This window comes from Heterodontus francisci, chromosome 30 (assembly GCF_036365525.1).
Source record: "Heterodontus francisci isolate sHetFra1 chromosome 30, sHetFra1.hap1, whole genome shotgun sequence".
Classification (NCBI taxonomy): Eukaryota; Metazoa; Chordata; class Chondrichthyes; order Heterodontiformes; family Heterodontidae; genus Heterodontus; species Heterodontus francisci.
Window position 1 is genome coordinate 29,069,334 of NC_090400.1, and position 17,415 is coordinate 29,086,748.

At 42.2% G+C, this 17,415-nt stretch overlaps 1 protein-coding gene across 1 annotated transcript in view; it reads right to left on the reverse strand.

Moving 5' to 3' along the window:
* The window catches only part of galnt17 (polypeptide N-acetylgalactosaminyltransferase 17), a 388,163-nt gene that overhangs the window by 51,379 nt on the left and 319,369 nt on the right, over positions 1–17,415 (reverse strand). The window contains exon 7 of the mRNA XM_068010281.1: positions 1,667–1,852. Within this exon, the coding sequence (XP_067866382.1) occupies positions 1,667–1,852 (186 nt within the window). The remainder of the gene's footprint in view (positions 1–1,666; positions 1,853–17,415) is intronic.

Below are 17,415 nucleotides of genomic sequence, written 5' to 3' on the forward strand. Positions count from 1 at the left end.
AATATTGAAATCAATTAAAATAATTAATTTAAATAAACTTACGTCACCCCCGGTGTCCCGCTGTGATCTTCGGCCCAGCAGCCAGCAAACCCGCACCTTCAGGTCCCCATCCAGGGAAACGAGGTGTAACACTGGTGGGGAGGGGGGAGGAGGCAAGTTTCTCAGTGCGGGAAGTGGAGGGGGGGGCGGAAACTGGGTCAAATAAACCTCATGAGTATAGGGGATGGTGGGAAGGGTTGTAGCTTAAGGTTTGTGCAGTTTGGGGTGGGGGGAGGTCAGATGGTGAAGGTAAGTGTTTTGAGGGGGGGGAGGGAAAATAATTAATTTAATTGTTATTGGGGAGGTGGGAGAGGGGCAAAAGAAATGTATTTTTTTAATGTAATTAAATCAATCTTTAAATATTTAAATATGCTGATAGGGCTAACAGCCCTTAAAAAATGGCCTCAGCGCCTGCACACAGGGAGCTGGCGCCAATGCCGGGGACGGACAGCCCATCCCCTCCACGTGATTGGGGGCGCGGGCCGCACTGGCCTTTTAAATGAGCTTCCGCGCTTGGAACCGCGGCGGCTATTTGGCGTGCGGCCCACGCGGACGGCCTGCCGTTTTTGAAGCTCGCCACCGAAGTCGGCAGCGAGCTGATAACAGCCAGCCCATTAACTCTGTTTCTCTCTCCACGGATGCTGCCAGACCTAGTGAGCATTTCCAACATTTTCTGTTTTTGTATTCCTCATGACGTTCAGTACCCAAAACTGAATGCAGTACTCCAGATAGGGTCTGACCAAGTTTCTATACAGCTGAAACATCACTTCCACCCCTTTGTATTCCAATCCCCTTGAGTTAAGGTCAATATTCAGTTAGTCTTTTTGATTACTTTTTGTACCTATGCACGAGCTTTTGGTGATTTGCATACATGGACACCTAAATCCCTTTGCTCCTCTACAGCTCCTGGTCTCTCACAATTAAAAAATATTCTTATTTGTCTGCCTTGGATCCAAAGTGGATCACCTCATACTTCCCTACATTGAACTGCATCTGCTAGAGTTACTTATTCTGCATATATAAGATTGCAACTTCTTACCTCCATCTACACAACTTACGATGCCTCCTAACTTATATATAATTCTCTATTTCTTCATCTAAGTCATTGACTTTTATCGTTTAAAGCTGAAGCCCCAGTATAGATCCCTCGGGAACACCACTTGTCACATCCCCTGCTCTCCTTTAAATAGTGCAATGGGATCTTTTATGCCCACCTGAGAGGGAAGATGGAGGCTCGGTTTAACATGCATCACACAACACCTCTGCTTAATCTTTTAGTTTATTAATATATTTGCAGAGACTAAATTCATGGCTGCATGCCAAAATTTAATCAAAAACTGCTGGAAACTTTACAATGTGCACATCCTTGAAAAATCACTAATACAATGAGTTCTGTCTGCAGTGAAACTAAACCCTTGCACTGTACTTCAAAGCAAGGAACAATTCAGCATCAGAGTTTTGATCATTTGCAATGGCTTTCCTCTTGTGATTTGTGGTCAGAATCCTCTAATATGTTGCAGCCTTTCAAAATACACTCAAAGTCAACCATAACCAAAGACCTGACCTGAAGTAACTCACATTTAGCTTTGTAACTATTCCTGCATCCTATTTTGTGGTGTCTACTTACATCCATGGGGATATTCCATGCAATATAAACATGGGATTTGTAATCATCCATCCATACTTCAGCCACCCGGAGTGAATTTCTCTTTGTGTAGAACCCAATGTCATTGTTGTACGGTTTTTTCATGCGTTCTATGTGAGCTACCCTCGAGCAAGGGAGCACTTCCATACTTCCACCACACAGCCAGACCTAAAATATTAAATAAGGAAAAAGGAGGTGAGTCAGAAATTCATAATCATTTCTTGTAGTTATTACAAGAATTTGCTGGATATTGTCAAACATAAAGTGGATCATTTCAAATGATGTAAATAAGCTCAGAAGCCGTCAAAGTAGTTATTCTGATGCTAACGTCCGGACAATGTGGGAATTTTGACTCTTCCCCCTCTCCATCTAAGGGGGAACAGAGCAGGCGAGTAGTTAAAATGGAGGAATCCGATTTTACCACCATTGGTTTCGGCAGAGGATGAGGCATCTACTGGACTCAGGTGGGAGCTTCTTGCATAATTGCAAATCAGGATCCTATGGAGTTTGCACCCAGATGATATTTTGACTGGGGCATGGGTTGGTTTCCTGCCAGGCTCAAGCAGGTCAGCCGTGGAAAGGCTGAAGAATAGTAAAAAGTGAATGAAAAAAAATTCCTTCATGCGGCCAGAGGGAGCAGGAACACTCTTGCAAGCCCTATGAGGCAAGTAGTGGCCTCCCCCTGCTCTGGACTCCCCCTGCCCTGCCTCTCATTTGGAAGCTGGTTGGGGACAAGGACCACCTGATCTTTACCTGTTTGCAGCTGCTCTGCATTCTCTTCATGTCTGGAAAGGGAAGAACGTGGACCCATGGAATTTAAGTGAGGCCTATGAGTTAAAGTTATTGTAAAAGCAAAATACTGCAGATGCTGGAAGATGTTCCGAAGAAGGGTCACTGACCCAAAGCGTTAACTCTGCTTCTCTTTCCACAGATGCTGCCAGACCTGCTGAGTGGTTCCAGCACTTCTTGTTTTTATTTTATATTAGTTAAAGTTATTGACCTGGCTAGAAAATTGCCTCAATTGCAGGAGACTGGGAGTAAAGATAAATGGGCTGGTCCACTCATTGTCAGCATGTGACCAGTGGTGTCCTGCAATGACCTGTGGGCCCCAACTATTTATTGCATTCATTAACAACTTAAATGATGGAATCAAAAGCCACATATCCAAGTTTGCTGATGATACAAAGATAGGTGGCATTGTGTAGATGGAAGCATAAAACCGCAAAGAGATATTAATAGATTGAATGAATGGGCAAAACAGTGGCAAAGGGACTTCAATATGGGCAAGTGTGAGGTCATCCACTTTGGACCTAAAAAGGAGAGATCAGAGTACTTTCTAATTGGGGAAAAGTTAGAGACAGTGGAGTTTCAAAAAGACTTAGGGATCCATATATATAGATCTATATTTTATATATATATATTTTTATGGTGTCAAAAAGGCAATGGAATGCTGGCTTTATATCTAGAGCAACAGAACAGGGGGATAGAAGTTATGTTACAGCTATACAAAGCCCTGGTTGGACCACACCTGGAGTACTGTGTCCGTTCCAGGCACCACAGCTTAGAAAGGGTACATTGGTCCGGGAAGGAATGCTGCATAAATTTACCAGAATGAGCTCCAAGGGTTAAATTTCAAAGAGAGATTAGACAAAGTAGGGCGGTATTCCCTGGAATTTAGAAGGATATGGGGATATTTGATCAAGGTTTTCAAGATAGTAAAAGGAATGGACAGTATAGATAGAGAGAAAATATTCCCGCTGGTTGGGCATTCTTGAACTAGGGGGCATTGTCTAAAAACTAGAACATTCAGCAATGAAATTAGGAAGCATTTCTACACACAAAGGATGGTAGAAGTTTGGTACTCTCTTCATCAAATGGTAATTGATGCTAGATCAATTATTAATTTTAAATCTGAGATTGATAGATTTTTGTTAACCAAAGCTACTAAGGGCAAAGGTGGGAATATGGAGTTAGGCCCCAGATCAGCCGTGATCTCATTGAATGGAGGAAGAGGCTCAAAGGGGTAAATGGCCTATTCCTGTTCCTATGCTCCTGAAACTTAGACCAGTGAGTATGAAACACTCACCCACTCCTGCCAAATCAAAACCTGCTCCTGGTTAAAATCTGCCCAAAGCGTGAGAACTGTTTTCTGATAACATCAGTTCTGTTTTGTGGAATACAAAGGAAAACTGTAACAATTAATGATATCTTGGAGTAAAGTATCATACATTTTCTGAGGAGAATTAATTTTGTCTATTTTCTACTGAGTTCTCCCTTGCACACTTTGGGATAGATTCCAACTGTGCATATCTATAGATTCAATGTGCTACTGAACTTCATTTGTGGCAAGATCAATTGTTATAACTGAGTGGATCAAAACTGACATTGGCACTTAAGTATAAACAGTGGGTTGCGTTTTATAAGTTCGCTGTCATTCAAAATGACGGGCTGCCCGTGTGAACTGCACGTCGCGGAACCGCTGCGATATTAAACGCGGCGGCTCATTTAAATAGCCGGGGTGGACCGCCCTCTCCACCCCTCTCCCCCACCGTGACATGGAGGGAACAGGTGGTCCATCCCGGCAATGGTGTCAGCAGCCTTTGCACAGGTGCTGACGCCAATTTTAAAGACTTCGAGCCTTTCCATTTAATTTAAATTTTTAAAGAGAGACATTGGGAAACAATTTTGAAAACATTTAATTTGCTCCTCTCCTCCCTCTCCCCAATAACCATGTAATTAACTACTTGCCCTCTCCCCACAAAAAACACTTCCCCTGCCCACCTGACCTTCCCTCCACAAAGTTCATAAACTTTAGTCTTTACCACTTCCCACCATCCCCTAAACTAATGATATTAGCTTTACCGTGCTCCCTCCTCCACCTCGCACTGAAAATCTTACCTACTCCCCCTTCCCCACCAGTGTCATGCCCCGGACGGGGACCCGAAGGCACGGGATTGCCAGCCACCTGCACCAATATCGCTCAGGACTGGATGACGGGAGCGGGTAGGTTATTATTCATTAATTTACATTTTTTAAAAATATGCAGATTTGGCTCCTGTCACTGAGCGGCGGGGGCGCTGCCACGAGGCTTTGTCACACTGGCAATATCTGGCTGGGCCTTACCGGCGTTGTGGCCCGTAGCGGGCCTCTGCCGGAGGCATTTTCCAGCACCCTCACCACCTCTGCCATGTTCCCTGACATCAGGGGTGGTGGGGGGGTGGGGGGGGGTGCTGCTGTAAAATCCAGCCCAGTAGTTCCTATTAAAGAGAATTGCTATCACCCAATGAAATTTTCATCATGTTGAGCTTCATTCACAAGTCATATCACTGTTGATCTATATAGTCATTTACTATCACAATAGGTACTGGATCTATAACTTACTTACCATTCTGTTTTTCAACTGGAAAATAACTCTTCTATAACATATCCATTATTTCATTGCTGTTGGGTCAAAATTCTGGAGTCCCCTATCTAACAGCATCATCATCTAAAGGACTAGAGCAGTTCAAAGGGAAGACTCACCATCAGCTTTTCAGAACAACTAGGGATGGGGATTACATGAAGCATTGGTTGCCTTCCCTGCACCCCAAACATAAGTTAGAAACAACCCAAATGGTGTGCATGGTTTTTCATGTAGTTCAGGAAAAAGACTTGTGTTTTCTCCGCAGCTTGCCAAACCAAGCCCACGATGTTCCATCACTGGGCAGAGGTAGGTCTTGAAGAGCATTGATATTGCTGATGGTGACAAGCTTCCTTGGCAACTTCCAATCTTCTATCAACTTTTCCACAACTCCACCATTTGCTTGCCCTAACTCAAGTCAGGTCTGATTAATGGACCGAGGAAGTGAATGATTGCAACTGCAGAGATGTCTATCTCAGATGGCAAATTAGTTACCCAATGGAGTGTGGTATAATCAGTGTCAAGGTCCATAGTTTTTTTTCCCGGGAATATGCGTTTTGCCTTTAAGGCTTGCAAAGGATCAGTATTGCTTTAAAAACCAGCAAGCCTCAGGAATTATAGGAAGGAGCATTTTTGTGGCTTAGAAACAGCCATTTGGAGACTGCGATTCAAAGGGTGCATTCTCATTATCATAGATACAGTCACTGGGAGTGAGTATTAAGCGATACATTTGTTACAATTCAATTTTGAACTGGCTTTTTAGTTGAAGACAGTTTGTTCTAACAGAACACAAACACAGAGGACACACGGATAGACAGCTGTGGTATTTAGCACCTGAAAAAAGAGCTCTCAACCATTTAAACTGAAGGAAAAGGATTTTAGTCTGTTTAATTATTATCTCTCAAAATTCTAAAAAAGTCAAGCCAAAACAGAGATCTCTGGTAATTTAAACTGAAGGAAGGGAAGTTAGACTGTGACAATCTTTTATCCCTCAAAAACTCTAAAGTCAGATTGATTCTATTGAAAGTGTTTGTAAGTCGTTATTTGTTGAAATTCGCTGGAGAAGGAAAGCATCACCTACTGCTGGAATTAGACTACGGACTATTCTACTGTGGAAGAATTTTTTTGGCATTGGACGGCTGTGAGGACTTTGAACAACATCATGTGAGTACTTCAAGCAACATTGGACTGTAAATTTGCAAGGACTCTAATTTTTTCTATTTTAAATGTTGTTTATATCTTCATAGTGTTTAAGAATTTAGTTCTTCTAATTAAAGAGTTAATTTGTTGATTTAAAGACAACTGGTTTGGTTAGCCTCATTCAGGGGTTAATAGATGGTACAATTTGGCTGGGTCTTTCCTTAATTTGCAAAGTTTTAAATGATATGTTAGGCGATGTGTGGAGCGACGGGATTGAATTAACAGTGCGTTTCTCCCACCACAATCAGAATCGTATATTTTGATTGGGGGCTTTGACTGGAGTGGTCGGTCGTAACATCAGCATAAAAAAAACTGAACATCACCATCGTTGGTAGCTCACACTAGTTTGTGAAAATGAGAAACAGAATGAAGCCAAGCATGGCTCCCTGGATTATGGGTAGTAGAAACATTCTATTGCAGGCAGGGGATGCTGTTTTGAGAAAGAAAGGAGGATAGAGTAGATGGAGATTACTACTGCATTGCGCCCTCTATACCCGATCCTGGAGTATCGGATACTGATGTTGTGTGATTGCCTTTAAGAGTGATGTCCCTTTAAGATCTTAGTATGCTAATCAGATAAGCACCAAGATGTATTCATGTGACTACTTGCCAGATGCTCTCTGCTACTGTAATGCCTAGAGGCAAGTCATGTAAATAGTTAGCTCTGCACTGTATATACTTGTTAGTTGTTAATAAACCTCTTTGAGATCTTCAGCAACCTGGACTCCATGCATCTCATTTATGTTGCATCAGACAACATAAAAAGCTTCTCATTACAACTGACTGAATGCTTAAAATGGAAAAGCATTCTATTCTCATTACAGAGAAATATCACCCAAATAAACACAAAAATCACCAATAAATAATAATGTAACATTCTTGCCAAATTAACATGAAAGTCATCAAAGCTTGAAGTGTATTGAAGCATTTATATAGAGTCAATCATCAGGACCTCCTTCCTGCTGATTTTTAGGTAAACACAACAGCCAACTTGTGAACAGCAAGGGCTCTCAAACATCATGAGATGAATAACCACATAATTTGTTAATGGCTGAGGGATGATTGTTGGCCAGGACATTGGGAGAACTCCCTCTTTTTCAATAAAGTGCCGAGGGATCATCTATGGTCACCTGAGTTTTAAGACAGGGCTTCAATGTAGTGTCGCAACCTGAAGGATGGCACCTCCAAAAATGCAGCACTTCACTGAAGTGCCACCCTAGAAAAGTGCTCAAATCTGCAGTGAAGCTGCACTATCTTCTGACTCTTACACAAAACATAAACTTGAGCGAGCATCTAGGACTGTGACCAGGAGTTCCCCAAGTCAGCTCCAATATATTTTACACTTATGGATAGGAGGGGGAAATCGCAGGGCCTGAAGCAATGATAACAACGATGACTTTAAAAGGAATTGACTTTAAGAGCACCAGATATTGCAGAATATGAAACATACCTTCAAAATATTTGGATTGGATAAACAGAGCCTGTGGGACACAGGAATTAATTAAATTTGCTACAGATCAGTGTAAATTATTGAATTAGGTTATAGATTCACTCATCACAGCAGTAGAAACTGATTGTGTTTTATGAAACTAGAGTGCAGGAATCAGGTCAATATTGCCACAGCTTTCTGATGCTATTCATGTAAAACACATATTGTCTGATCCAGAGTATTTAATTCAGATCACACAGCTGACAGTCATATTCATGACTCTAGGGCAAGATTAAAATGAGCTCTTCCTCCCTTTATGCTCCTTGAACTGAACTTCGTTCTTAGGTGGTGACAGCAGGACACCATCTTCCTTGGATTTCTCTGTGGACTCTGTCACTTTAATCAGACAATTGAAACGAACATTTTATGCTAAATATTTCAACGTCACGCAGCAAAACTGATCTTTGCCAGTTCAGGCTCTCTTATTTCTTTTAAAATGAAGCCTGTTGCTTTGTTAATGGAATCCAAATGTTACTTATCAAGACAAAAATCTACTGGAGTCAAGCCAACATCAATTCTTGCCTTTTGTAACTAGTTCCTAATTTGATGTACGTGGGTCAGCCTAAATTGCACTTAACTAAACTAAATATCGAAGAGCTTTCCACTTGAATCATTCCCATCAGATAATGAGCTTTGCAGAGAACTTAATCCACAATCTCACAGCAGCTACTTCAGTAACAAGAGCTTTCATTAAGAACCAGTGAAATGGTCCAAAGAGGGTGTGCCCAAAAGTAAGGCATAAACCAGAGTTCTATACAGTGTCCTTAAAAGACATGACCTGGTTTTTCCATTGTGTCATTTAGGAACTGAAATGAGAAGCAATTACTTCCCACAAAGGGTTGTGAATCTTTTGAATTCTCCACCCTAGAGGGTTGTGGATGCTCCATCATGGAATATATTTAAAGCTGGGATAGACGGATTTTTGGTCTCTCAGGGAATCAAGGGATACGGCGAGCGGGCAGGAAAGTGGAATTGAATCCTAAGATCAGCCATGATCATTTTGAATGGCGGTGCAGACTTGATGGGCCATATGGTCGACTGCTCCTATTTCTTGTGTCGTTCTGTTTGAAGACCTGAAGGGCCTGTGCTAGTGTGAGAATCAGAGCTCAAATGGAAGCTTCCCATTTGGATAGTCATTGTTATAGCTTTCTAACAGAGCTTATCACCACCTAATGTGGCAATGTAATTAATGTAACTGACACTGTAATGACCTAACCTCTGCCAGAAAGTATTTCAGTGCAATGTAAAAAGATACACAGCTCTTTTCGTCTCAAAACTAGAGTGGGGGTCAGGGTGGCGGGGTCTTGTGGGGGGGGGGGCGGTGGTGGTGGTGGGGGAGGTGCAGGTAGCCAGATTATTGTCCTGCTACCAACCTGACTTTTGGTGTCAACAGGGCGATAGTAGGATAATCTTTTCTTTAAATCTAGTGCTGAAAAAGTGCTTGAGGTCAACTTAACTTGATCTTCAAACAAATCACAAAATGGGTGGCCAGTGATCCTGTCCAAAATAGGCAGATTTATTTGAACCGGGATTCTACACTAGTTGTTGTACAGAACCTCACCAAATTCCTTCTGGAAGTTCATATATACAACATCCATAGGCACACCCCTATCTACCACACTTGTGACCTCCTCAAAAAAATTGCAGCGAGATTAGTCAGACATGGCCTATCCTTCACAAATTCATATTGACTCTCTGATCAGCTTGTAACTGTCCAAATGCTCAATCACCCTGGCTTGGATATAAATGGGGGTTGTGTGGGGCTGGGGCGGGGAGGGGGGCCGTGCAGAGTGTTGGACAGGAAACATGGAAATCCAGGTTTCCCTTCATGCTGTGAAGTTTTATCTCCACAGCCTGTGTATTTTCTTCTTGACATGTTCTCTGCCCAGAGGTCAGGTGGGGAAGACTCTAGAAGAGGCTGCAGGAGCAGGTAGGCCCAATCCCAGACCCCAGTGTGGGATTGGGGTCCAATCCTAGGAAGGGAGTGGGAGGGTTGAATTCTGGGTGGGGGGGGGGGGGTGGGGGGGGGTGGTGGTGGGGTGGGGGAGAGAGGGTGGTGTATGGTCTGATCCCTGACTCAGGGGAATTGGTGTAGTGTGTTGACTCTGATAAGATGTGAGCTTGGGGGGCTCAGAGGAAGCACTCCTACTTCTCTTGGCTCACAAGCAGTGCTGTTCCTACTGTCCTTGCCTCCCTTCAGCTGCTGGGTTTCCTGAGGCCTGGGAAACCTGGTCAACTACTGTTAAGCCTGTTAAACTGGTTTAATCTGAGGCTGCCAGCCTTATTAAATTATTTAAGTTCTCAACCCACCCCTTGGGAGTGGGTTGGCTTACTGCCCCTTGCCCTGCCTCTGTTAAACCCAGATGTCAGCAGGTTGGAGGTAAATTGGGGGTCAGGTTTGAGATTTTTAAATTTTAACCTCTGACCTGACACCAATCCACCCATTTTCGGGGTTAAAATTCACCCTTCTCTCTCTCCCTGATGATAGATTTCCAGTAACCTCCCCACAATTGATGTTGAATTATCTGTTTTCTCCCTCCCTCTCTTTTTAAATAATGGACTGACATTTACAATTTTCCAATCCAAAGGCACAATTATTGAATTGGAAGAGTTTTGGAAAATTACGACTAATGGATCTTCAATTTCCTGACCTTTGTTTTAATTCTCTGGGTTGGAAACCATCAGTTGCAGGAGATCTGTCTGTCTTAAGCACCATTATTTTCTCACTGTATTTTAGCCCTTTCTTCCACAGTGAAAATGGATACAAACTACTCATTTAGCATTTCTGCCATTTCCTTATTGCCCATTATAGTTTCACCTGCATCTGTCTTCCATGGGGTCTTAGATTGGATAGAAGGACTCTTCATCGTCCATATTATCACTTCTGCTCAAGACTTGAATATGTTTGGTCAAATAGCAGTTGGTTTACTCTATTTTTTTTAAGATCCAGTAAATAAAGTTAACATTTAACCACTTTTCAGGAAATGAATCATAAAATAACTGGAAAGAACGGTGTCTGCTTTGTACCTTATGGTTCTGTTTGCAAAATGATCGAAAACTAAAAAAAAAAATCTGACTGCATCTGTGCACAATGTCATGCTCGGCCCCCACCAGCCAAGAATGAGGCATATTAAGTTGGTCATGAACGTTGATTTTAAACTGTGACTGCAGTGAAGAAGACATGTTAAACAGATCAGCCATGGCTAGAAAAACATTTGCATATTAACAGACAGTGTTTGGAAGGACAAAGCAGCCACTCCCTGACTTTCAACCCACAATGGACTTTTGATCACCAGACACTGAAGGTGGGGGAGCTCGCATTCCAGATGACTGCTAAGATGCCTAAATACACAAACAGACATGCTCAAACCAGCCAGTCACATGACTAACCTGCTGGGTAACTTGAGTTTTTTGAATTTGTACAAACAGTTGGGACTAAGAAGATCTCTCCTGTCTGCTCACATCTCTTTCTCACAAGCCTCTGAATCCACTGAGGATACATGAACCCCAAGAGAGAAAAGTCTCCTACAGTGAACATGGTTTAACAAGAATACTAGGCCCCAACGAAAAGCAAAACCTACAATCAAGGACTCTACAGTGAGCTCGAAGAACCGTAACAACAACTCTTCAGATATTGCCTCAAACATTTCCACTTTATTTTCCTTGTTCTTTTCTGTCTCTTGCATGTGTGTATCGCATATGCATGCTAGCGTGGGTGCATCGTGTATCTGTAGGCGTCAACCAAATTAGAGTTTAAGTTTAATAAATTTAAACTTTTCTTCTTTAAACCTAGGAAAGGTTGTTTGTGCTGGTTTCTTTGCCTTATAATTGGAAAGTGGTGAACAAGGATTCACCAAAGGGGAGCTAAAAAAGTGTTTTAAAAATTAAACCCTGTTACGGTAAGACTGAGAGGGACCCCTAGACACCTTTCTCACCTGGTCATAACAACAATTATATCAACTGACAATAACTACACAATGTAATAGCTCCCATGACATGCATTTCAATGCTAAAATTCCACATTTGAACAGTATCTAATATTCTGAGAGAAGTATTTGGAACTATAGTTCAACTTTGTTAGAAGCTCCTCAGCACTTTCTTATCTTGATCAGAGTTCCCTCTACATAACTGAGTGTTTTCCTGTATAACTTCCTATTTCAGCATTTTCTTTCACATGGTTGCTTTGAAGAGCATGGGAAATAAAACCTTTAAAAGACACAGGAATATTTTATAATTGTATTTCTCTCCTTTTGCAGTTGCACTTGCTTTTCTTTGCATATTGGTGATAATTCAACTGAACCTGTATTTTAGATGTAAAATAAACGACAGCAGGATGAATTTCTGGTCTTGATTTCCGGCGCATGGCCATTTGGCTACAAGCTCAATTTCTCCTCCATTATTTTTTTGTCAGCTTCTGTTTCCTCTTCGATTTTCCTGCTGCACATCTTTGCTTTCTCTCCACTGTTTACGCTGCCTCTTCTGCTTTATCTATTTCTCATCTGTGATTTCCTGTCAACTCTCTTTGCTTCTCTTCCATTCCAATTTTCTGCCCTTTACTTCCATTTTCCGACTGCAGTCTCTTTCACACCCAACTCACGATGGGATGCAGCAGGACATTGCATAATGATGCTTCCCGATGTTCCAAGAAATACAAGTCAGGAGTGTGATGGAATACTCTCCACTTGCCTGGATGGGTGCAGCTCTAACAACACTCAAGAAGCTCGCCAACATCCAGAACAAAGCAGCCCACTTGATCGGCACCCCATGCACAAACATTCACTCCCTCCAACAACGAAGCACATTGGCAGCAGTGTGTAACATCTACAAGATGCACTGCAGCAATGCACCAAGGCTCCTTAGAGAGCACCTACCACCTAGAAAGTCAAGGGCAGCAGATACATGGGAACACCACCCCCTGCAAGTTCCCCTCCAAGCCACACACCATCCTGACTTGGAACTATATCGCCGTTCCTTCACTGCCGATGGGTCAAAATCCTGGAACTCCCTTCCTAACAGCACTGTGGGTGTACCTACCTCACATGGACTGTAGCGGTTCAAGAAGGCAACTCACCACCACCTTCTCAAGGGCAATTAGGGATGGGCAATAAATGCTGGCCTAGCCAGTGATGCTCACATCCCAGGAACGAATAAAAAAAACATAGGATTGGGAAGCCATTGTGGTAATTTGGAAGTTTACTAGAAGGTTCATAGAAGCAGGCAGCGGTAAGAATTCCTTCTTATATCCATATAATGTTATGGATTCCCATAAAATAACAATTTCAGTTTGCCTTTTTCAGATGGCTACAGCAATTATAGAGATAGTATACTGACTATTTAAGAGCTTGGAGATAACAGAACAGTACAGCTTGAGAACTATATATACTGAGGAGGGTTTAGGGGAGAAAATGTCAGATGGTGAGTTCGCCTGGGCTGGCCTTGTATTCTATTAGCCTGAGAATGGTCTGTGGTGGTGGGGTAGGGAGAAAACCTGAAGAGAAAAATAAATAAAAGAACGGAAATATGTATGAAAACTCTTCACTGAAACAACTCTCCTCCTCAAAACAAAACATCAGTTCCAGCAACTGCAGGGAGCAGAGTATTAGTGTTCAGATGCTTTGTTGTATTTGGTCTTATTTTGTAACTGAAAACCCGACACTGGGGGGCATAAGACATCAAACTATTCCATTCTGTCCTCATTATTCAACTATACATGGGTAGTCACCCATTGTACTCTGTATGAGTGGTTGCCCAACATTCCAATGAGGGCACAGCCACACCACTTGATTCTTCAGAACAGTAATTACTACCCGGCTGTAGTTTAATGATCTGGTGCTGACACTGTCACTGCAGGAGTGAAACATCAACTGGTCTGCAGCAGCTACAAGAGCTATTCTTGTACTTATAAATAAAAGCTGCTCCTGCAATACCACTGGAATTGTGAAGGATCAGTTTTTGGGCATGAAAAGTGTTTAAACCATTTAGAAATTTGCCATTGAAAAAATGTCAGGTGAAGTTTGGTAATAAAACTGCCCTCATCCGAACCAGGAGTAGATATTCAGCTGAACAGTTCAACAACTGAAGTTTGCTGACACATTCTCAAGCAAATGAAAGGACAATGCAGTCTACAAATTATTATTGTTGTGTCATGGGAGTGTTGTTCTTTTCTGTTAAAAACTAAGGGGGTCTGTTTGCCTTTAAGATTGAAAGGAGTTTGTTTTCTCTCTCTCTCTGGGAACAGTGAGTGCGAGCTGCAAGCCTGTTTCTAGGCAGCTGCAAGAGAGATGAGGTCACATGCTGTATGGTAGCACTTTGACTGTGAGTAAACCTGGCTGGAACCGGTTTGTTCTGGTAGTCCAGAAGAGTTTATCTCCCTGAAGGAAGATTTGTCCCTCTCATCAGAAAATCTATATTGGCTGACAGGCTGTGCTTCACCTAACTAAAACTAAAACTAAAACTAAAGAGGAAAAAGACCCGTGGAAAGGAATCTTTGCATTATTGGAGGTAGTAAATTCCTTTTTACTTCCAGTCTCTGAGAAGTCTCTGCCTCAGGAGTGACTTTCTGTTTCCTGTTGTTTTTCTGGGAGTTATGGAATTCTCAGGAAAGTTTCCACTGTTAGACTGCTAATTCAAAATCCAAATAGACCTGTTGCTATACTATTTGTCAAAAAAGTAAGTGACGCCCGCTGTAGCCAAATTGCCTCAAACCATTACAGACTGTTCTTCAAATTTGCCTGGAGACATCGAGTGGCATCTGACTATTTGCCTCTGCAACACCTCACCAATCCAGGGAAAACAACCCACCAGGAGTTACAACCCAATTATTTTATTATTGCTAAGAGACAGCTCTAATTTAAAACATTTTTTTTTAAACGGTTAACCTTTGGTTTTTGAATGTATGTGTGCATGCATGAGGATTAGGAGAAATAAGAAGTTATAAAGTCCTTTCAGACATAGATTTATCTCAATATTGTTTAAGATTTAGTTTTTTAATGAATAGTTAATTTGTTGTTGTTTTTAAAAAACCTGGTTTGGTGTGTTTCATTCTGGTGATTAATAAAGTGTTTAAGTTGGCTAATTTCTGGTAGGTGGGAAACTTTACTAATATGCGATGACCTGTGGAGTGGTGGGACTGAATTAACAGGGCATTACTCACGCCTCGGTCATAACAGTTGATAGTAGCGACAAACGCTTAACACATTTGGATGCTATTTTATTGTCCACTATCTTGATATAACCAAGAACCCATAGCTAAAACAGCAAATAAAGGAGTATCATATGAATCTGTTTAAGCAAATATCCACTAATATTGAGGCTTATGCTTGTAACATTTTTAAATAATTATTGTCTTGATACAACAACACTGTGATAGATTCCAGTTACTCACTCATCAATATACAACCATTCATCTATCTACCTCACCATCTAACTATCTTCAAATACCAGTTACACTGCAGATGTAAAGCAATTTTCGGTTTCACATTTACCAAATTTAGAATCATAATTTACAGCACAGAAAGAAGTCATTCAGCCCATCATTCCTCTTCAACTGCTGTCTCTCTAACTTGCAATTCATCCCATCTTAATTCAACTTTCTTCCACTAAATTGGATCACATACATATATATGCATTAATTATAACTAAAATAGAACTCAAATTTCTTTCACTGGACTGGTTGATACATAAATTTACTAATTGCAATTCAAATTTATTCATTTTAATTTGGTCACATGCAAATTTTGTTAAAAAGGTGAACCAAATGAAGTAATCAAATTGCTCAAACATTTTATGAACTGTTTTTCAAATGGAAAGATTTTTAACTTCCCTTACTGTGGAGCATTGAGGAGCTGTAGTGCACCTCTTAACTCCAAAACACTCGGCCATACTCAGCTCACCTGCATCTCCTCTATTTACTGGAGCTTGTGATGGTCCCAGAGTGCAGCAGAAATCCTCAGTCTCCGTCTCCGTCCCCTTGTTCCCCATTTGCCCATCAGTGGTCAATCTTTCACTGTTTACCCACAGTAAATTAAAAGCTCACGAGATCCAAGGGCAAGTGGCAAGTTGGATCCAAAATTGGCAGGTGGCAAAGGGTTATGGTCAACGGGTGTTTTTGTGACTGGAAGGCTGTTTCCAGTAGTGTTCTGCAGGGCTCAGTATTGGGTCTCTTGTTGTCCGTGGTATATATCAATCATTTAGACTTAAATGTAGTGGGCATGATGAAGAGGTTTTCAGATCGTACAAACATTGGCTGTGTAGTCGATAGCGAGGAAGAAAGCTGTTGGCTTTCTTGTTAGGTGGGCAGAAAAGTGGCAAATGGAATTCAATCCGGAAAAGTGTGAAGTAATACATTTAGGGAGGACAAAAAAAGGCAAGGGAATATACAATAAATGGTAGGATCCTGAGAAGTATAGAAGAGTAGAGGGACCTCGGAGTGCATGTCTACAGATCTCTGAAGGTAACAGGACTAGTAGATAAGGTGGTCAAGAAGATAAACAGGATACTTTCCTTTATTGGCTGAGGCCCAGATTATAAAAGCATGCAGGTTATGCTAGACTGTATAAAACACTAACTCGCCTGCAGCTAAAAGTACTGCGTACAGTTCTGGTCACCACATTACAGGGAAGGATGTGATCACACTAGCTAGGGTAGAGAAGAGATTTACAAGAATGTTGCCAGGAATGCATAATTTTAGCTGTGAGGAAAACTTGGATAGGCTGTGGATGTTTTCTTTAGAACAGAGGATGCCAATGCAGGGATTTAATTGAGGTGTATAAAATTTTGAGGGGCCTAGATAGAGTGGATAGGAAGGATCCATTTCCATTAGCAGAGAAGTCAATAAGTAGGAGCCATAAATTTAAAATAATTGGTGGAAAGATTAGAGAGGAGTTGAGTAGTTTTTCATCCAGAGGGTGGTGGGGGTCTAAAACTCAGATAGTGATGGTAGCAACCCTCGTTTAAAAAGCACTTGGATATGCACATGAGGTGCCAAAACCTGCAAGTCTATGGACCAAGGGCTGGAAGGTGGGTTTAGGCTGGATAGCTCTTTCTTGGCCAGCACAGACACGATGGGCCAAAAGGCCTCCTTATGTGCCGTATATCTTTCGATGTTTCTAAGGTGCCCTTTAGTGACTGCTATTCTCTCAGTGCTGCTCCCAATCACCACACTGCTGCTGTTTTTGACTCTGCAGGAGATGCTGGGCCCCATGCCCGCCCCGCCCCGCGCCACTCTTCTCCCACCTTTGCCCAAGTTCCAATCCCCCCCAAATCCCTGGTCTCCTCCTCTCCCCACCCCCAGCACCCAGGTTTTAATCCATAGTCTCCCTCTTTGCTCTCGCCATCTGAGCACCAATCTCTTGACCCTATGGCATAGTTTGCTTCTCTCCCCTGAGCCCACATTCCTGGTGCCCCTTCCTCCCCCAAGCCATCTCCTGCCCTAAACCTCTGTCTTCTTACCCTCCCTGTCCTCACCCCATCCAGATCCTAATCTAAGCCTCCCAACAACTCCCCACCCTGCCAGACTCCCAAACTCAGTGTCCCCTGACCTTTACCTCCATGTCCCTTCTTTGTCTCTTTCCTCTTCACCTTCTAAGTGAGTGCTGGCTATCTGTGCCTGAGAAGGAGAGGTTGGATGAAGCCAAGGAAGGG